Genomic DNA, 22,428 nt, shown 5'->3' on the forward strand with positions numbered 1-22,428 from the left:
AGGTGGATAATTGCCTACCACTACTGCCACCCAGAAGAGATCTCCATTAGTTCTGGCGGAAGAGGCCTGTGTGTATGAAGCTTAAGGACACCCAAATTTTAGTTTCAGCTCTCCAAATGTCTCATGGGTATGTGATTTAACCAGTAACTAAATCTGTTGTGTTGTATGAAGTCCATGGATTTGGTACAAACAGTACACTGAGCAGCCAATATGTCTATAAATATAGCAAAATCTGCCTTTGCCACACTGATCAGTGAGCACATCAGAAAAGCATGAGGTCCATAAAGTATGATGGGGTGAAGGAGTGTTGTTGAAAGAAATTTGGGTTATTGGGTTTAGCCAGTGCAGGTCAGCGGTGCATGTCCAGTTGCTGACAGCAGTGCTATACGTGAATGCACAAAGGGCAATATTGATACAATTTTTGTCCTCATTTCTGCTAACATATGGCCACTTAACTGTTGACATTGTATTGTTTTGGACAAATTTTATTTGAATTGCTAATAAATTATGAAAAAAGACTCAATTTGGATTTATTGTACACACAGACATGTACTTAGCAAAACAGCCTAAGCAATAGCAGACTATAAATTATCCTCAAATGATTCGTGCATCAGATTACACAGCATAATATATAATTAGATCTTTCTGACAATACTGCAGCTCTCACTACGTGTGCTCATTTTAAAAAAAGGGACAAATGCAGGCATGCAAAAGTGAAGCAGAGAAAACAAGCTGTATCAGAGTCCAGCAGTTGGCATTCACACACTTTTTCTGACTACAGAGCAACATCACTGAGTACTGAAAGAGGTAGACAACAGGGTATGAAACACCATAGTGGTCACATGCAGATTTATATCCAAGCGTTATCAAACTTAACAGCAAGATACCAGCCTCTGAGTTCAGTACATAGGAGAGGATGTAAAAACATCCTGATGTATGGATGTAGGAATAAAAGATGGAGCTGTTCAGGAGACATAAAGAAAAAATATATATATAGTCCCTTTTTTATTTCTTAGGGGTGTTATGGCTTTTATGTATCCTAATGGGAAAGCACATCAGGCAGGGGTTTTGAAAGGCAATATGAAAGCCCTTTTGGATTACTGATTTTCCCCAGAACTGCTTACTAGTAGTATCCTGTCGACTAATGTGATAAAGTTTCAATACGGGTCATATCTGTGGCTTCCATATTTCATCCCTAATATTTCTGTTGAAATGGAGAATTCAGTTATTGTTAGTACTGTCTCATCTCTACTGGTACAGCACACACTCTGCATCATGCTAAACTGAGGGACCAAGAATTGGCTGTGCTATTGAACTGTATGGCACAGACAAGGTATGGACTTAAAGGACTGCAATAGAGAATTAAACTACAGTGGCTTTACATCTGGGCGTGAAATGCAATACAACCGGTCTATTCACTCATATTTTTTAACACATTCACTTTATTCACCAAAGCTTGCTGGAAAATTGGAAAACTAAAAGGAGTGAGAGAGAGAGAGAAACTGTTCGTTTCCATTTATTCATTGAAATTTTCCAACCATCCCTGTTTTCCACACACTTTCTGACAATCATATTTTACTGGTGCAAATGTCAAAACTTCATGTAAGATTAATTATAAAAAAGCCAAATTCTCATGTAAAACTATTCTTGTTGTTGTTATCATTTAAATCAATGGTGGGCAACCTGCGGGCTGCATGCAGCCCATCAGGATAATCTGATTGAGGGCCGCGAGACATTTTGCTGACATTGACTGTCCACAGGCATGGCCCCCTGCAGCTCCCAGTAGCTGCAGTTCGCTGTTCCTGGCCAATGGGAGCTGCAGGAAGCGGCGGGCCACAGGGACATGCTGGCTGTTGCTTCCCGCAGCTCCCATTGCCTGGGAAAGGCAAACCGCGGCCACTGGGAGCTGCGGGGGGCCATGCCTGCAGACAGTCAACGTCAGCAAAATGTCTCGTGGCCCGCAATCTTATTACCCTGATGGGCTGCATGTAGTCCATGAGCTGCAGGTTGCCCACCACTGATTTAGATTGTGGTACCTCTTAGTGCAAGGCAATGTACAAATACAGAACAAATTACAGTCTCTGCCCTAAAAAGCTTACAATCTAAGACAGTATTCAGGTGGAAGTGCTTTTGCCTTCATCCAGTCAGATAGCAGAAAAAGTGCAATGTAACTTATAACTGGTCACCATTAGCCAACACAGATCAAACGGCAAATATTTGCTTATCAAACCATACAGTTTAAAAAGAAACAAATAATTTGTCAAATGCTTTTGGATAGCAAAGAAATTCATTTAGCTTGCTATCTATTCACAATTATTCCATGGGCAGAAATACAGTGTAAATGCATCATATAAATTATTTCTTGTACTGTATTTGCTCATCCCTGAGCCTTCTAGAAAATCTAAAATTAGCTGCAGGACACTGAGGGCTACTACACTGCTGATAGATCACCTAATATCAACAGTAAACAGCACAGACTAATGCTAACGGTGGCACAGTGGGAAGCAGAGAATATGATGGCATGCAGCTTACGATTTTAAAAGCTCTAGGTTATGCGACCCAAAGGTAAAGCACACGAAATGCAATGTACATTAGTTATCATTTCAGCCCAAACATTTAATCTTGTATTCACTGTCTTGACCTATTTGCATTTTTTCAAACGTGAGGAACAAATATCTCTCCGCTATAATTACCACACTTGTCTCTTTTACATGTCTACAGGCATTTCTCAGAGGCAGTTGTGGTCTTTTGTTTGAGGGTACTTCATCTAATAGTATGAAATGTATATTGGTGTGATTCAAGGATCATATAATATCCATGTTTAGAGAATGTTTCATTCAAGGACAAAAGGAACTTTTCATACTGAATTCTTAAGCACAGAAAATATGGAGTTGCATTCCCCACTGATCCTTTTACTTGAACAGTTTGTGAAAAGTGCAGAGAAGAATTTCTGAAGCTGCCTTTATGTAATGTAGGTCCAGCAAGGATGAGGACAGACAGTTGTTTCACAACTATGGGTGAAGCCTCCAAGATGTTTGGATAAGCCCCCCCAAAAGGTGAACACTTAGCTGAACTTCTAAGATGAAATCCTGGGGCCATTACAGTCCATGAGAATTTCACCATTGATTTCAGTGAGCCAGATTTCACCCCTTAAAGGCAGAAAATGTAGTGTGGAAATCTAATGTATGAATAGACTTTCTTGTGACATTTCTTGCTACCAGTTAGGGTGGAAATATTGCAAAAATGGCTTTTACCCATAGTAGGCACTTTTAGAACCAGTAATCACATGTCTGGAAAATCATGAAAATTTAACCCAACTGTGTTTAGTCTTATTTTTTATAAAGGGCCAGGTTTTAAAGGGGTTTAAAACTCCCATAGGCACTTGGGAGCCTCTGAAAATCCCATGAAGGACCTAGCTGCACCTTTAACTTTAAAAATCTGACCCAAAATGCTTTGCTCAGGCCTGAGATCAATGTGACTGCATCTTTTCCATTATTTACCCTCAGTGTGATTCATTATTGACTAGCTGATTGCTTACATAAGTCACCTGGGTGTGTTCTGTGACCTAACTGGATGAATGCACATGCACTTCTGCCCCTATACTTTCAGGGGCAAATTCAGTTTGTACAATGAAAGGCTATTGTTAAAATTCATTTATAGATTTTATCCTTGCCACACCTTTTCAAGGTAGGGATTAATCTCTCCATTTTACAGATGGGAAACTGAGACTCAGGGTAGATGAAGTGTCTCATGTCATACAGGAAATCTGTGGTAAAGCCAGGAATTGAACCCAAGTCTTTGAAGTCCCCCTCCAGTGACTTAAGCACTGGACTGTCATTCCTCCCCATTAGAGAATGCCACAGGTACATTCCAGCCCATCATATTGTGGGCTCATGTCCAGACCGTTAAAGGTATTTAAGCAGTGAGTTGCTCAGCATTGCAACACCCAAGTGATTTAGGAGCCTAACAGATTCCTTTTCAGAGGGGATTTAGGCACCTAGGAGCCCAAATCTCATTGACAGTTGGGATTTAAGCTCCTAAGAGCCTAAATCACTTTTGAAAATGAGATTTAGGCTTCTAAATCAGTTATGCATTGCAATGCTGAACACAGCAACACCTAAATCCCTTTAAAAATCTGGGCTTCAGGGCCTAAGTTCCCCCGCTCTCGGGAACATGCTGTCGTAGCAGAGCTGAATTGCACAGCCAGACTGATATTTTGCTACTCAAGACTGCAATACTTGTTCCAGTGTCCTCACAGCAGTTGCATGTTGTTGCTTATACAATCTTTGTGCAATACAATCTGAGTAACCTCTGTTGTAACTTCAGATTCCTGTAACAGAAAAATGCATATCCCAGCATGCTCATTTAGATTGCTAACTTCCAATGTACCCTAGCAAAAGAGCTGCAACATCAAATTGGCACGTACATGTTAGTTCAGTGCTAATTTGGCACGGCCTTCTTCTGTCACTGGTGGTGCTCAGTATGCTCAATATGCTTCATTTTGCCTTCCTTCTCGTTCTGTTCAATCATAGAAGCCAAGGCCCATCTACTCACATGGGATGTGTCTGGCAGCTACCAAGCTCTGGAATGGTTTGCCAGCGGCAGCAGCTGGGTCTGTGCCTAGATGTCTGGCTGCTCTTCTGTAACCCCTTGGCTACTTCACTGCTAGCTATGAAATTCTTTATGTGGCAAGTGCAGGGTCGTGACACTGATTAGATTTTCATGTCCATATTGTCTCCACTGTTTTGTATAATGATCTTCCCTCCTAATCAGCTGCCAGCCACAGATATTATTTGTGTGTGCTAAACATCCTTGGGAGCTGTTCTTTGGAAGACTTTGAATACTTTCCAGAAAATACGTATATAAATACACATACATACACACTACTTGAAGCCATTTCAAATATTTTAATTTGTTTGTTTTTTTTAGCCATGTAAGCCAATTGCGCCTTGTGACAGGGAGGGACTCACCACTGCGGCACCCCCTCCTAGATGTCCCGGGGATCAGCTCTGCTAGCCAGTGTGCCCTCTTCTGGTGGCGTCTTGCCACCGTCACATCTGTTCCTGGGACCCATGTCACTCCCAGGAGTGTCATCCTCTTCAGGACTACCCCGCTTCTGGGGGAATATCACAGTCACTTAGTCCAGCCACTTCTTCAGTGGCGAGTGGGGACGAGGAGGGAACAAGGGACCCTGTAGAAGGCTGCTGCTTGCGGGGCCCCCTCTGATTCCTTGGTAGATTTCCCTGGGCCACTTCCCTGCAGCTGCAGCACCCTCTTTGCCCTTGCCTCAGGGCCTCAGCCTGCAGACGCCTTCAGCCTGCCATGAGCTGCCTTTAGCTCTTGGGTCCCTGCCTGCAGCACTGCTCTGTCCAGGGTGCTTGCTGCCTTCAGCCTGCCAGGCAGCCAGTCCTCCCCCCCCCCACCCCCACCCCCCTCAAGCTCCACGGAGTGACTGAAGCTGCTGTGCTCTGCAGCCCTTCTTATATGGGCCAGCCTGGCCCTGATTGGCTACTCCTTGCAGGCCCCCTCTGATTGGCTGCCTCCTGCGCAGCCTCCCAAGGGCTCTATTAACCTCTTAGAGCCCAGTGTGGGCCAGGCACCCCAGCACACACAAACATATTAAGTCAGATTTTCTCTCCCATGCTTTAACTCTGCTACATCTCTCCAGAGATGCCATAAACCATGAAGCTCTTCTCAGCTGAGGATTTCCCAGCTAAGGGAGGTGGTGTAGCTGGCTCCTCTCCCACTTCCCTGCAGCTCTTGGCATAGAGGGCATGTCACTAGGAGAAGAGGCATAGACAAATGGGTTATACTCCGGTGATCCCCGTTGACAAACATGCTGGGGCGGGGGCACAGTCTGCTGGCACAGATTAGAACAAACTGAGGCTGCTCTAAATTTCACAAGTGCTGATGTAGAACAAGAACAAGCTGCAATCAGGTCTTTGACACAGCACAAAATATGGGCCTACATTTATATGTAGGTGAGTAAATGTGTCGACATGCACGTGCCTCTGACTTACAAAATTCAGTGCTTAAAGTTAGGCTGCTAAGCCCATACTTAGGCACCTGGATATATGGCACGATTTTCAAAACGGCTGAATGCCCAGCAGGTCCCCTTGAAGTCAGCAGAGGGGGAGAAAGTCAGTCTTTGTATCCTGTATTTTTATGGTTTTATAAAATGCTTTTCTTAATGAGTGTCTATTTTAAGCCTTTTGGTAGTAGAACCCTCATTTTGAAAAAGGAACAAAGAACAATCATCTGAACGATACCACAGTATACTCTTACAATATGTAAAACATCTGGTGGAAAAGACAAAGTACTGCTTTTACAATATCCTAAGCCAAATCACGGACTATACAATTCTTTTTATTATTGTTATTATTTGTACATTCAATAGTGCTTTGTAGAGCAATCAGGGAAGACAATATAAATCCATTTTAAATTCTCATTACTTTAAAAGTGTTGAATCCCCTTAAATTGTTTCAGGGTTAATTGAGAATTTGCTGCCTTATAATAGACTGGGAATTGTTTAGACTGCCCTGGTTCCATATTTTGTTTGTTCATACCTTTGTTGCAATGTTATAAAAACAACAATAAAAGAAAAAACGAAGGAGTACAATGAAATAATTATCAGCCTTGTTACTATTCTAGCAACTCATTTTTATGGGAGATAAAGCTCAACTATTGATTAATGTTTGAATGGTTATTAAAGTGGAAGTGCATACACGTTTGATAGACTGTACCACTCACTGTTCATTAGTGTTTGCTTCCATTTCTTTGTTTACATTTTCTCTTTTGGACTCCAAGAGAAGCCAAGGATGAAAATGTATAGACTTCAATGGGAGTAGGATCAGGCTACAGCTTAGTAGGTCTGGGAGCTGGAGATCAAAAAGCAAATTCCATTTCCTGTGCCATCAGAATAAAGGTTTGATTCTGATCTCACTTACACCAGTGCAAATGAGAACCACTTTCCCTGATGTCAATGGAGCTAACCGGGTGTAAATGAGATTAGAATCTGGCCTTACTCATATAGGCTGGGAAGACAGAATTTAGGGCATGATCCATCTCTTGTGGAAGTCAATGATGGTCTTTCCATTGACTTTGATAGGATTTAGTCTGAGCCCTTTGCCTGGTCCAAAGTTGGTTGAAGTTAATGGATTTCACTGTGGCGATAAATACGTTAAAGATTGTGAGGTGCTGAAATGCTGTGGCAATGGTTTCAATATAAGTACCTGAAATAAATAGAATGTCTCAGTTACCTGAAACCAAGGCAAGCCTCTGAAGCAGGCATTCAGTGGGCTCGCTTCTTTAGGCTGCTGACCGTTAATTCTTTTTTTTTTCTTTTCTGGCACTATTTTCTTCTTGACAATCCACTGCTTTAGATTGTTTCCTTCAGTGGGTAGATGATTTTTTGGCAGAAATACCTGCCTAATGCACCTTTTAAATGGAGGCCACTCTAAATTACTTGGTTATTCACAGATACTCGTAAAACAATAAACAGGCTTCATGTCAATTGATAGTGATTCAAAATACCTATGGTAGACTTGCTGACTGTTATGACCTATACAGCAATCCATTTCAGGCAGATAAGCATCTCACTAAAGTGCATATTGAATGTGCAATAGGCACTTTAGTTGGAGACTTGATGCATTAAAATATTTAATTAAAAAGGAAACTTGTGTCAGTTATTTCAACTCATTATGGTTAGATTATTTCAATGTATTTAACTGCATACAAAATTAGGCCTGCAAAGAGTTTTACATGTAATTTGACTTCAGTTATGCTACTCATAATGCATAAAGTTAAGCACTGGCCTAAATCTGTCCAGGATCAGGACCTAAATGATCATGATAAGGAGGAGGCATAGTCTACAGTAGTGAAGTACGTATCAGGGCTCCCAGAAGGCAACGGTTTATATCCATATTTAGGTGACTATGGAAGTGCCCTGATTGTTCAGAGAGTCTGAGCACCCACAGCTTGGAAGCACAACAGTGCAGATCACAAAGCCCAGAAGGAAGCATATGAGAGCTGAAGACAAAGCATCCTTGGAGGAGGGGAGCTGGATATGGAACGAACATTTAGAGGAGACCAAGCAGATCCAGCATCGGACCATCTTTAGGAAACACTGCAAAACCTTCCTCTTCCAAAAATCCTTGCTGCCATAAGAATGGCATTTAAAACACCCTTCTAATTCCCTTCTAATCCCAACCCCTTTAGCAACCAATAAAATAAAATAAAATCCAAAATATCCAACAAAAAGACAACAAAATAAGTACTACCTTTCCCCCCCACAGAGTTCTAACCCTGAAAAGGGAACAGTGCCAGAGACTCAATAAAGTTCACTAGGGGCTTCACTATTGTTATTGGTTTTATGTGAAGGCGGTCTGATACTACAATAATGGGCAGTAGTATTAAAGCCCTCAGATAGACAGCAGAAGGCAGTCAGCACCCATGAGAGCCAGGTTGCCTGTGTTTTAAATATTGATTTAGGTGTTTGAAACTGTTGGCCTTCACCTCTCTCTGTCTGTTTCTCCATCTGTAAAATGGGTCTAATTATAATCACCTATTTCAAAGAAGTAACTGTCTGTGAAAGTGCTTAAGAGATTCTCCTAAGAAAGGCAGTCCGTGCAAAGGGCTCTCCTTTTGTAATAACAAGGTTAGATATGTGATCAGTTGATGGCTTTTATCTTTTTGCCTAGGTATTCTGTTTACAAGGATCCGGCAGGATGGCTGGAAATTAATCCTACAAATGGTACCATTTTCACCACTGCTGTCCTGGATCGTGAATCACCCTATGTCCACAACAACGTCTATACAGCACTGTTTCTGGCAATAGACAGTGGTGAGTAATGGTTGCTGATAACACTACTGGATTGATAATTTATTTGATTTTTTCCCCCTTCAAACCCATTTTTCAAAAAAGCACCGGCATAAAGTTAAGCATGGGCTTAAGTAATTTGCTAAATCGGCATCTAAGAGTCTAAGATATTTGTGGACAAATAGAGTCAAAAAGTAAGTGGAGAGGAAGTTAGACTTCAAACTGAGAATGGCATAGGTTTTGGGGGCAGGCTGGAGACATTTAATCCTACAGAGCCCGCACTGATAATAGTAAACAATGCATGTGATGAATGTACTTGGGTAGTAATAAATCATCTTTATCTGAGTTAATTTCTTCATAATATTTGAGTTGTTATTAAGCCTAAGGCACCAGTAGCAAACTCATCCTGGATGTGGTGAATTCTATCCTATTTAACACATACTGACAGTGACAATAAAAACATAATGAAAAACCCTTGTTAAAATGCAATATTTTACATATTATGTGTATTAAAGTTTCTTCCGTCGAGTATAATCTAAATTAAAGGATGTTGCAAAAATTCACTACGAGTGACTTTTGTAGCGCATAAAAATGTAGTGAAAATCCTGAACATTCCTGCAAATCTCCATAGCTGAGGGCACAAAATAAAGAAGGGCTTTGTATGTAATATAACAGCTAATATGCTAACCCTTTCCCATAGCTGCAGCTGCTTTAGCCCTGGTGATGAATTGTAAAATGTTCTTTTTAGGAGGGTAATTTTACATTTTTTGCATCACATGACTTGGCTCAGGAAACATTTGCTAGGTCTGACAAGAAAAAGGAATCATCTCCTTCAGTGCAAAAGGAAAAAAGAATCTTCTGCAGAAGCGATTGACTTGTATATTCATAAATGTGTTTCTTTCTTAGTGTAATGTCCATAAAAGAAATGTGGCTCTAAACCTACTCCTTTACCTATGTTTGCTGGCTAATCATTTTTGAAAAATGTATCTTAATTATAATAGCATCAGAAAGGTACGGGGGTCCCCGGTATATGTCAGGGTTGCGTTCTTGAAAAGGGCAATGGATACTGAAACAACGGATACTGGGGAATTTTTCCCCATAAGAAATAGTGGCCCACCCTGCCTCTTCCCGGCCCCCCTTCACCCCTGCCCCACCTCTTCCCACCCAGTTCTGCACCTTCCTCCTAGCGCACCCCATCCCTGCTTCTTTCCCTCCCTCCCAGTGCCTCCTGGACACTGGGGGAAGCACCCAAAGAAGAGCCAGGTAAAAGGTGAAGCGACGGATATGCGGATGGGGACCGACGTGAATCAGGCATAGTCCCCTATTGATGAGCAACGGATATATGAAACGACGGATAAGTGGGTATACCAGGGACCCCCTGTAATGTTATGTTGAGCCAATAGGAAAACTGGGATCAAATTACTTAGGGTTTGATTTTCAGAAACCCCACCCACCTGCCTCAGTGAGTAGGGGAGCTTGTTGGGGCCAGCAGTGAAAGGGAACAGCCCTTCAACAAGGGAGGGAGACACTTGGTGAGGAACACCGGATAGCTCTTTTCCTCTCCCCTAGGAGTCTCTTTCACTGGTTGGTCAATTGGAGGGGAGGGGTACTGATTGGCCAGCATTCCTCAGTTCCCAGGATCTAACCTGGAGGGGGGCCATATGGTAAGAACCCTGTAACTTCTGAACTGGAACCAATTAAATGATTGGTATAGGACAGTATGGATGATGGGCGGGTAGTGCCCCTCCCCTCTATTTAAATTTAATAGTAGTTGCAGCCTGCTTCTTAAAAATCCATCCACGTGTCTGTCCTCATTTTGCCACTGTGTCTGCCTCAAAGGCAAAGCTGTAGACACTCAAGAGGCAGGAAGCAGAGGCTTAGAATTGTATGCAGGAGCAGGGGGAAATTGTCTCACCAATTATCAGAGAGAGAGAGAGAGAGAGAGAAATGAGGGAGCAAAACATTTGAAAATATGCAGGTGCAGATACCAGCCAATGCGGGCACAGTCACAGTGATTGTTTTCTCCTATTCGACAAGTATGTAGGTTCTCATGTCGCAGTATCTGAGCATCATGGCTGTGTGCAAAAGGAATTGTACAGACCACTGCACAATTGTTGTTGTTTTTATAATTAACTTCATCAGTAACATCTTTCAAATGTGTGCAGGTAATAAGATATGCTAGAAGGCAGTTGGAATTGGGGGCTTCAGTACAGAGTGAGGTCACCCAGCTATGAAGCACCTGAATACCTCGATGACAACATAGAGAGTTATGTTGTCATCGAGGTATCTAAACCATTGATGAAGATATTGAACAGAACCAACCCAGAACTGATCCCTGCAGGACCCCACTTGATATGCTGGAGGTTTCCTTGAGGTTTTGTGCGGAACCATAAAGTTGTTCTGGAGATCATGCAGAATGAACCAGAATTCCAGGAAGCCCTATTCTACTAACAAAAGCCTATAATACCTTAGCTTCACTCTTGAGCTGATCAGCTCCAAAGAAGGCTATTGTAATATGCATATGTGTCTCTTAAGAGTTGCATGATCGTGTCTACATAACTGCTTACTTTTCTATTCTTAGGCATCTTCATAAACACGCCAGCAAGTGTATCACAGAGAGAATGGCTAATTTAGAATGTTCACCACCTGTATGAAAATACAGTTAAGCGGATGATACTTTGATATCATTATCAAACCCTTGCCTGAGAAATGCTGGCCCCTTTGCCTTCAGGAGTGCATTATTGATGTTATTGGGAAGTCCTGCAATGCGTCTGCTGACTTCATTGTACAACAATATGTAACAGACTCATAACTTGATTGTTTCCATTTTAGTCATAGCAAGTGTTGTCCCACCATGTATGTGCAGTCAAAGGGGTATAGTGTTAATCCAGGGTCTGTAAAGGCTTGATCCAATGGCCAGTGAAGCCAATTGGAGTGTTTCCACTGATTTCAGTGGGCACTGCATTGGGTCGTCGGTCTTTTCTGGGGCGCTGATATGTCCATGCTGCCAGTGAGGCACATCTACTCCCCTCTTTTCCCTACTGATGGGTCACCAAAAAGTGCTAACCAGCCATGCTGGATTCTGCTCGATTTTTCTAGCCAATTAACTCTAATGCCCAGTTTGAAAAGGTTTATTACATTTCCTACAGGCTAAATACTATATGTAGTTTGGTAGTAGAATAATCTAAAATGAATATAAATTCTTCCAGGACTTTAAAAGAAGGTTAAATTAAAATATGCTCCATATGTTCTTTTTGAGAGCTGCAGTGTCCATAAACTCCAAAGGGAAAGGTCATTTTTTTCAGTTTACTGAATATATTCTAGTTGAAATTGGTGAATAAGGTTAGAATGATGTGTGATAGTGGCTATTCTTGGAAGATTAAAAGAGGACCAAACAGATTGGGTGGTAAATTGAAAACAAAGTGTTATTTCAGCCAGTTCAAATTATGCATGTGGCCAAGAGTCTTGGAGCAAGGAGAGGTAAAAGATACTCAACCAGAGTCTTTTATCCAAAGGCTGTGTTCTGGCACACTCTGTAGGTTTTTTCTCCAGCCATTGTATGTGGCCACTAGCCAGGAAAAGAGAGCAGATATTTATTTGATCTTCTTCATTAGATGTGAATTTCAGCCTGGCCAATGCAAACATGTTCTCGATCTATTAATAACACATCATAGGGTTCTTTATTCTGTGATTGATATGGCCTAAAAAGTAGCATCTGTTCAATTCTGGCTTTGACTAGGTTTTGGGTGGAACTTGAACTATCTTCTCACCTCCAAGTCAAGTTTGATCCATATCAACTTGGGGAAGCTTGAACTGCTGCAGACTTTGCCTTTCATGGATTTAGAAGACTCTCAGTCAAGCCCCTGTGACCAATATTAAGGGCCTGATCCTGCTCCCATTAAAATCAGTGGACTGACTTTCATTGACTTCAACATCTGGCCTTAAGCTCATAAAAATAAGACTGAGAAATTGAATACATGCCTTGGGAAGGCACCTGTAGATTTTTCCTCTGATTTTTAATAGTGTTGGAGTTTAATAAACCTAGGTTACAGCTATCCACTCTCTAGGAAGTTGTTTTTTTCCTTATTCAAAACTAATGATTAATTAAGGCATTCAATTAGAAGGCAGTCGTAGTGCTTTGACTCCAGAATTGGAGTCCTCAAGCCTGTCCTTAATATGCTGTATGTCAGAGTTAGTCATACAATAAAGGGTTGAGAAGCCTAAATGTTCCCATTGCTAGCCACAGTGCCTGGGATATATTTAGCTACAGAATGTATTACAGTTATTCCAGCATGTTCTTTCACTATCTGTTGTGTAAATTATGGGTAAGAAGGTGGGGTGAAATGGGAATCAAATTCACAATGACAGGAATGAAATTCACAGAGACAGGTTTGTTTTGTTTTGCCCCTCTTAGCAGTGCCCACTGAAGTCAATAGAAAATCTCCCACTGAATCCGGTGGGCACTAGATTGAGGTCATTTGACAATGCTAATGACTAGTACAAGGGCACTTTTCCCAACCTGTAAAATAGAGTGTGTCGCAAGCTGGGAATATAACTCAGGAATTTCTCATTAGCAGTTCTGTGCATAAACTGGTCAGCCACACCTCCATCTGCATCACTTCTCTTCAGCCCACCACAAAGATGCTCTTAACAACAGGATGTTAGTAGATGGAGCTGTGGCTGCCATTCTCACTGCAGGAAAAAAATAATTAATAGTTATGTCAGAAATCTTGAGGATATTCTTCTTCAACATTATAACTGTATCTGAAGGGAAAATTTGGTTAAGTGTGAAATGATTTCTTCCAGTTGTAAACAGCCCTTCTGATCTCTGCCAGGACTTATTGAAACAACATAGATAATAATGAATTTGATGGTCATAGTATTTAATTTTATAGATTAAAAAATATGACCTTTTATGTGGAAGAAATTTCACTTTTTGCAATGAACATCCTAATTTTCTTTGTACTGCTTTGATATCTGTAAAGTCAAGACCGTGTCTTTAGAGTCTGAGAACTCTTTATTAAGGGCTTGTGTGGACATAGAGACTCTGGTCTATTAAAGGAGAAATTAAATGCTGGTGGAAAAGATCGTGGAGCAGAGTTAACATAAGTGGAGTGAACTGTGTTTAATCTGAGAGCAGGCTGATAATGGGAAATATACAGATTTAGGTAAACCTGGAAAACATCTTAGGCTTCTTCCTGATGCCCCCTTATTGAAATAAATGCTGCGGTAATCACTCAGATACTGCAGTGTCCTTATTGTAAAATGTGGTAGTTTGCACCATGACTGTAGGATGCTGTACTGTTATTTATTTATTTATTTATTTATTTATTTATTTGTATAAGGGCAAGAAGCCTACTGGGTTTGCAAAACTGGGCTGGAACAAACTTTCAAGAAAATGTTAGTATTTCCTGTTTGAATATGTTGCAGTATCCTTCAATAATCATCCCAAAGACATTATTATTAACTGGAGTATTCTGGGTGATTACCAGAAAATAGAGCAGCTGGCTGTTTTAGCTCATGCTGAAAACTCTGTAAGTACAATCTTTCTCATTGGATTTTGAAATTTCCATTCCCAACCCAGAAAATAAGCAGGACGTTATCAGTGTGATTGTGGAATGACAAAGTTCTGTTATTTTGTGCTATGAATTCTCAAGTATGGTGATTTTTGTTGTCTATTTTAAAAATATAGCTTCTAGTTACCACGTGTCAGTATAATATCATGTGGAATATCCCTTTTGTTACTCAGGGATGTAGGTGCCATGATGAGGCTCACAAAATTCAGATAGTCATCACTTCTGATTTGGAGCTGATTCTGTAATAAGCTCCAGCCCCTTGGCATTACTCATGAGGTGCTATTCAGGAGAAGCAAAGGGGCTGAACACTGCCCACAAATCTTCAGCAGAGGATTCCCCCATTGGAGAGAAAATCTCTGTTGGTGCAAGTGTACCAGTTCCTGTCCCTTCTCTCCTCCTGGTAGGAGGAGTATTGGGGGTGGGCTATGTTAAACTGATACTTAACTAGTATAGGGTCTGCATCAACGGAACAAGGTGGAGTGCCCTGTTTTTATGCAAATATACATAAGCAGTGGGAAGGGGGAAAGAACATGTAGGACTATGTAGAACTGTCTCTAAATCCAGTGTGATTTCAGTATTTACTTTGTGACAAATTACGCATGTAATGAGTATGGGGAATAAACATGAAGAACTCGGACTATAAGTACATAAGCTAAATTTAATTGGCATCATAGAGACTTGATGGGATAAGTCTTGTGACTGGAATATTGGTATAGACATGTGCAGCTTGTTCAGGAAGATGAGGCAGGCTAAAAATTGAGTTGTTGCATTAGACATCAAGAATTTATCCACTTGTTCTGAGGTCCAGGAGGAGCTGAAGAGGCAGACCAGTTGAAAGTCCCTGGGTAAAAATAAAAGGGGTAAAAAACCAGTAGTGATGTCCTGGTAAGTATCTAGTATAAAACATGAAATCAGGAAGAGGAGGTGGATGAGGCATTTCTAGAACAAATAACAGAAATATCCAAAACAAAAGAAATAGAAGTAACAAGGAGCTTTAACCACCTAGACATCTATTGGAAAAATAATATGGGAAAACACAAAATATCCAGTAAGGTTTTGGAATTGTTGGGGACAACTGTTCATTTCAGAAGATGGAGGAAGTAACCAGGGCAGTCATTTTAGACTTGTTTCTGACCAAGACAGAGGAATTGGTAGCAAATCAGAAGGTGGAAGGCAATTTGGGTGAAAGTGACCATGAAATGATAGATTTCATGATTCTAAGGAAAAGAAGGCATAAAAGCACCAGAAATTTGGAAAATGTACTTCAAAAAATGCACACTTCAACAAACTCGGAGGACTGGTAGAGGGAAGGTCTGATAGGAAGAACATCTAAGGGAAAAGGGAGTTCAGGAAAGTTGACTGTTTCTCAAGGCCACAATGTTAAAGGCACAATTGCAAACTGTCTCGATGTGAAGGCAAGACAGGAAGAATAGTAAGTGGCCAATATGGCTGCATCAGGAGCTCTTTAGTGGCCTCCAAATCAAAAAGGAACCCTACAAAAAGTGGACGCGTGGATGAACTATGAAGAGGAGCACAAAAGAGGAGCACAAGCATGTCGGGACAAAACCAGAAAGGGTAAGGCACAAAGTGAGCTACATCTAGCCAGGGACATAAAGGGCAATAATTAGTGGTTCTAGAAATATATTAGGAGACAAGAAAGACAAAGAAAATGTGGGTCCTCTAATTAGTGGGGAAGGAGAGCTAATAACTGATGACATCAAGATGGCTGAGGTTTAATGCCTGTTTCCTTCAGTCTTCACTAAAAAGGTTAATGGTGACCCAATATTCAACACAATTTAATATTAACAAAGGAATACAAGACACAATGGGGAAAGAACAGGTTAAAGGATGTTTAGATAATGTAGAAGTATTCAAGTTGGAAAGGCCTGATAAAATTCATCCTTGGGTACTTAAGGAATTAGTTGAAACAGTCGCAGAACCATTAGCAATTATCTTTGAGAACTCATGGAGGATTGATGAGGTCCCAGAAGACAGGAGAAGGGCAAACATAGTATCTAACTTTAAAAAGGGGAACAAAGAGGACCCAGGGAATTATAGCAGGGAATTATTTGATACCTGGGAAGATACTGGAACAAATTATTGAACAATCAATTTGTAGAGGATAATAGGGTTATAAGGAATAGCCTGCAACAATTTATCAAAAATAAATCATTCCAAGTGTACCTAATTTTCTTCTTTGACAGGATTACTGGCCGTGGATAGGGGGAAGCAGTAAACAAAACATTTCTTGATTTTATTAAGACTTTTGATGCAGTCCCACTGTGACATTCTCATGAGAAAATTAGGGAAATGTGGTCTAGATGAAACTGCTGTAAGGTGCACAGCTGGTTGAAAGGCCATATTCAAAGAGTTATTATCAGTAGTTCACTGTCATACTGAGAGGGTGTGTCTAGTGGGGTCCCACAGAGGTCAGGCTTGGGTCCAGTACTATTCAATATTTTCATTAATGACTTGGATAATGGAGTGGAGAATATGCTTGGATGGATTGCAAGCACTTTGGAGGACAGGATTAGAATTCAAAATGACCTTAACAAATTGGAGAATTGATCTAAAATCAACAAGATGAAATTCAATACAACTAAGTGCAAGGTACTATGCTTAGGAAGGAAAAATCAAATGCACAGCTACAAAGCAGTGAATAAATGGGTAGGTGGTAGTACTGCTGAAAGGGTTCTAGGGGCTCTAGTGGATTGCAAATGGAAAATGAGTCAATAACGTGATGCAGTTGTGAAACTAGCTAATATAATTCTGGGGTGTATTAACAAGAGTGTCATACATAAAACACATGAGGTAATTGTCCCATTCGACTTGGCACTGATGGGGCATCAGCTGGAATACTGTGTCCAATTCTGGGCACCACATTTTAGGCAAGATATGGACAAATTGGGGAGAGTCCAGAGGAAAGCAACAAAAATGATGAATGGTTTAGAAACCCTGACCTGTGAGGAAAGGTTTAAAAAGCTGGGCATGTGTTCTCTTGAGAAAAGAAAACTGAGGGTGGACCTGAGAACAGTCTTCAGATCTGTGAAGGGCTCTTATAAAGCGGACGGTGATCAATTGTTCTCTGTGTCCACTGAAAGTAAGACAAGAAGTAATCTGCAGCAAGGGAGATTTAAGTTAGATATTAGGAAAAGCTTCTTAATTATAAGGGTAGTTAAACTCTGGAATAGGCTTCCAAGGGAGGTTGTGAAATCTCCATCAATGGAGGTTTTTAAGAACAGGTTGGACAAACACCTGTCAGAGATGATCTAAGTCCTGCCTCAATGCTTGGGACTGAAGTTGATGACCTTTTGACATCCCTTCCAGCCCTACATTTCTATGATTCTATGTATATACAGGTGAGCTGAATGGCACAGTTTCGATTTCTCCATGGAACATTCCAAACTAAAATCAATCAGAAATGATGAAGAAGGTTCCAATTACAACCTTTTCAGAGTTTACAGTGGCCAGATTGAATGAACCCTAAAATACATGCAGAGGGCCAATATTCCCATTCATTAAAAAGAAAAATGATTATTCAGTATTGTGTCTGATGATGAACAGAAACAGACAGCAACCAGAAGAGAGGAAAAACTGGAGTAACAAAGGGATGCATAACAATTTGCAATTAAAATTTCTCTTTACATGTATCTTAATCTGTCTTCTTGCTTCATGATGTATATAATTAAATTACCACCAATTGATTCCACCTAAAACATGTTATTTTGGAAGAAATAAGACTATTAGTTGCTATGGCAACCAATTAAGCCAGTTTTACACCTCTTATCTTAATTGCTGTATTAATTGAGAAGAGAAAATAAATTTAATACTTGTCCTTTTCTTGCCATTTTAAATTTCAATAAAATATAAATTGCACACAAAATATTATTTAAATTTGTCACCATGGACTGGTGATTAGAAAAAGAAATTAAATTGCTGAAAACAATATTTAAGACGGATGCATATGTCAGTAGCAACTTGATATGCTGACAGAGCTTTGCTCTTCTGAAATATAATTACTCAAAAATATGATCTGCTTAGAATATTGGAATGAATAAAGGATTATAACTTTTATGGGCTGTTTATTTCCATATATCATGGAAGAATATATCTGTGTACCAGAGAAATGTAACAAAAAAACAAAAAATGAATTCTTGTTAATTGAGACCTTGGGAGCTATTCTTTGCAAAATGACAGAGGATTGCATTTATGGGCCAGATTTTCCAATGTGGCCAGATTTGATACCTTTATTTGTGAAGAGTTGCTTCTCAGAAAGTCCTCTTGGCTTCAGTGGGTTATTTGTAGATATGAGCCTGCATATGGCAATAACAGAATTTGCCCGTGAACTGGATTCGTGCCTGCAGATCAGGTAGGTCAGTGCCAAACCACCTGACCTGCACACATTTCCTGTTTAGAGAAACAGCTTGCAGAGAATCTCTTGTTCGTATCGTGCAGGGTTTAGCTGAATATTGATGAGAGAGGCTGGTAAAGAATTTTGCAGCAAGAGGAAAGTTAGAATGTTTGACGTAAACTTTCAAAGTCATTTAGTCCTACAGCAGGTTTCAAAATGTTATTTTCAAAAACAGAATTTGCAGTATCCTATTTTCAGAGAAAATGTGCTACTTAGCCCATCCAAAGGTTACACTGTGTGACTGCGTGGCTCACACCGAACACTTCTGGGACTTTTGAAGTGTTTCTTTCATTCTTCTGTTCTCTTCCCTTCTTGAAAATATTAAGTTAAACAAGAGGAATATATTAAAGCAATCCAGGGAGCTTATATTGTGGTGCTTGTAAGCCCTTCCAAAACCCTCCCTTTCAGGCAAAGCTGAAGCTAAGAATACACAAGTGAGTTGGTGTAAAGTCCAAGTCAAAGAGCCCAACTCAGGCTTATCTTGTACTCTTGGGGTATGTCTATACTACCTGCCGGATCGGCAGGCAGTGATAGATCCAGCGCGGGTCGATTTATCGCGTCTAGTCAATTTATCGCATCTAATCGACCGCCGAGTGCTCTCCCGTCGACTCCAGTACTCCACCGGAGCGAGAGGCGCAGGTAGAGTCGACAGGGGAGCGTCAGCAGTCGACTCACCGTAGTGAACACACTGTGGTGAGTAGATATAAGTAGGTCAACTTCAGCTATGTTATTCAGATAGCTGGAGTTGCATAACTTAGATCGATCTTCCCTTCCCCACTCCTCAGTGTAGACCATGCCTGAGTTACTTGGGTGTAAATCCAAGTAACCCTACTGCCTTCAGTTACGCTGGTATAACTGAGATAAGAATCTCATCCATAGATGTTTAAAGAGGTATACTTCAGCTTTTAGTAACTTTATTCGTGACAGGGTGATGGAAAGTTAATTGTCCTGAGAATTATTGACTCCAAAATCACTACAGTTTTTACTGCTTACATGTGAAGAATGTTAATTCTTACTATTATAAGTGAACAAACACTTGGGGATGTACAAAACTTTGGTTTTACATCAGTACAACTGTTGACTTCAGTAGAATTATAGCAGCATTAAATTAGTGCAACCGAGTCCAGAATTTGGCCTTGTGTTGGCAGTTTAACGCAAACTGTGGGTGAAAAAGACTTTTTAAAGGAAGTGATAGAAATACTCTAATTTCTGAGAAAGAAATCATTGTTGGTGAAACTTAAATGAGTGGCTGAGTATTAAGCCTGTTGGCTTGAAAGAAAATCTGTGTTTAAAGGCCAGATTCTGCCCTCAGATGCGTGTTAATAGCTCTCACTGATTGCAATGGGAGGAGAGAATTTTGTCCTAAGAATTAAATGGCTTTGTAATTTCTGCATGGTGGCACAAAAGAACATAGCTAATGGATTCACTTGATAGGCCTATAAACATAATGCAATCAAAAGAAATAACTTCACAAGTCTTTCTACCATTTGTAATGTCAGTGTGATGTGAGACTCTTTCTGCTCTGTTGTTCCTGATATGGTTCTGGCTTCAGGCAACACTATGGCTTAGAGACCTGTATAATAGTCAGATCCTCCAAAGTGGCTGAAGTTTCTTTGGGAATGTCATAAACATACAGCTAAGAGAAGCCTAGAATTCCTCCTTACCTGTAAGGGGTTAAGAAGCTCAAATAGCCTGGTTGGCACCTGACCAACAGGACCAATGGGGAAAGAAGATACTTTCAAATCTTGGGAAGGGGGAAGGTTTTGTTTGTGCTCTTTGTTTTGTGTGGGGGTTCTCTCTTGGGACTGAGAGGGGCCAGACAGAAATCCTTCTTCTCCAACCCATCCCAATCCAAGTCTCCAATATTGCAACCAGTATAGGTAAACCAGTTTATCTTTTGTTTTGCTTGTGAATTTTCCCTGTGCTAAGAGGGAGGTTTATTCCTTTTTTCTGTAACTTTAAGGTTTTGTCCAGAGGAGAATCCTCTGTGTTTTGAGTCTGAATACCCTGTAAAGTATTTTCCATTCTGATTTTACAGAGATGATCTTTACCTTTCTTTCTTTTTAATAAAATCCTTCTTTTAAGAACCTGACTGATTTTTCCATTGTTCCAAGACCCAGGGTTTTGGGTCTTTAATCATTTTGTAACCAGTTGGTTAGGATATTATTCTCAAGCCTGCCCAGGAAAGGGGGTTTAAGGGCTTGGGGGGATTGCTGGGGGAAGAGGAACTCCAAGTGATCCTTTTCCCTGGTTCTTTGTGAAATCACTTGGTGGTGGCAGCATTACTTAAACCCAAGGTACAAGGGAGAATTTGTGCCTGGGGAGTTTTTAACCTAAGCTGGTAGAAATAAGCTTTCATGGGTCTTTCATGCAGGTCCCCACATCTGTACCCTATATAGGTTGCAATATTGGAGACTTGGATTGGGATGGGTTGGAGAAGATGGATTTCTGTCTGGCCCCTCTCAGTCCCAGGAGAGAACCCCCACACACAAAGCAAAGAGCACAAACTAAACCTTTCCCCTTCCCAAGATTTGAAAGTATCTTCTTTCCCCATTGGTCCTGTTGGTCAGGTGCCAACCAGGCTATTTGAGCTTCTTAACCCCTTACAGGTAAGGAGGAATTCTAGGCTACCCTTAGCTGTACGTTTATGACAGTGAATTTGATAAGCAGTTCCAGAGCACAGGTCTGAGATGGGCTTGAAATATAATTCAGCAATAAAGTTCTCTTTTATTCTAATTGTCACTGATAAATTTTTTTTTGAAGGGACTTAGAAAAATGTTCCATACCTATAATGACAAAAATGTAGACTATAAAATGTATGTCTCTAATAATGAAGATTTGATATATTTGGTGCTTTAATGTCACAAGCTTTTAAATCTAAGCAAAAATATGCAGTCTCATTAATTAACTTGTCTCCCAGTCTTAACATTTTCTGATTTGTGTGTCTGGTATTTTCCTCATTAAATTGGTTATGTCTTGATTATCTGTTCTTTGTTCCTCAGCTATCTCACTAAACAAATTATATTATTTATAGCTGCATCCAACTTTCAAAGCCTATGGTAACATGGTCAAATACCTTTTGCATTGTACCGATGTCTTCACCGCACAACTTGCTCCTCTCATGTGATATCAAGTATTGATAAATATACATATTTCCCTTTTATTTAATTTTTTAAATCTTTCCACTTTTAATTCCCAATACTATTGTCTAACATATAGACTCTCTGGGCCATATCCTGTATATCAATCCCACTGATGGTTACACCACTTGGGATCTAGCCCAATGCCCATACAGCATGACATAAAATGTATTTAGTTTCTTTCTTTCTTTCTATTTTTCCCCCATTGGTTTTCAGAAATACACAAAATAATGTTTGTGTTTGATTCACTTTGTTAACTGAGCAAAGGTTCTTATTTTGTCCAAACTGGTTTGGTTAGTTTAGTAAAGTGCTTTGAAATCCTCTAGTTAAAAACATTGTGTAAATGCATAATTCCAAACAAGAAAAAGTGCATTTAAATTGCATTCAAAGTGTGTTAAAAACTGTCAAAACTCAGCAAGGTCAAAGTTAAGCTGACAATATCAAATTAGCAAAGAACACATTCTCAGCCATAACTTTGAATTT

General features: G+C 40.3%; 1 protein-coding gene across 1 annotated transcript in view; it reads left to right on the top strand.

Moving 5' to 3' along the window:
• CDH13 (cadherin 13) overlaps positions 1–22,428 on the top strand; it is a 758,666-nt gene that overhangs the window by 704,218 nt on the left and 32,020 nt on the right. Inside the window, exon 11 of the mRNA XM_074968836.1 lies at positions 8,700–8,842. Coding sequence (XP_074824937.1) covers positions 8,700–8,842 — 143 coding nt within the window. The remainder of the gene's footprint in view (positions 1–8,699; positions 8,843–22,428) is intronic.

This window comes from Natator depressus, chromosome 12 (genome assembly GCF_965152275.1).
Source record: "Natator depressus isolate rNatDep1 chromosome 12, rNatDep2.hap1, whole genome shotgun sequence".
Taxonomy (NCBI): domain Eukaryota; kingdom Metazoa; phylum Chordata; order Testudines; family Cheloniidae; genus Natator; species Natator depressus.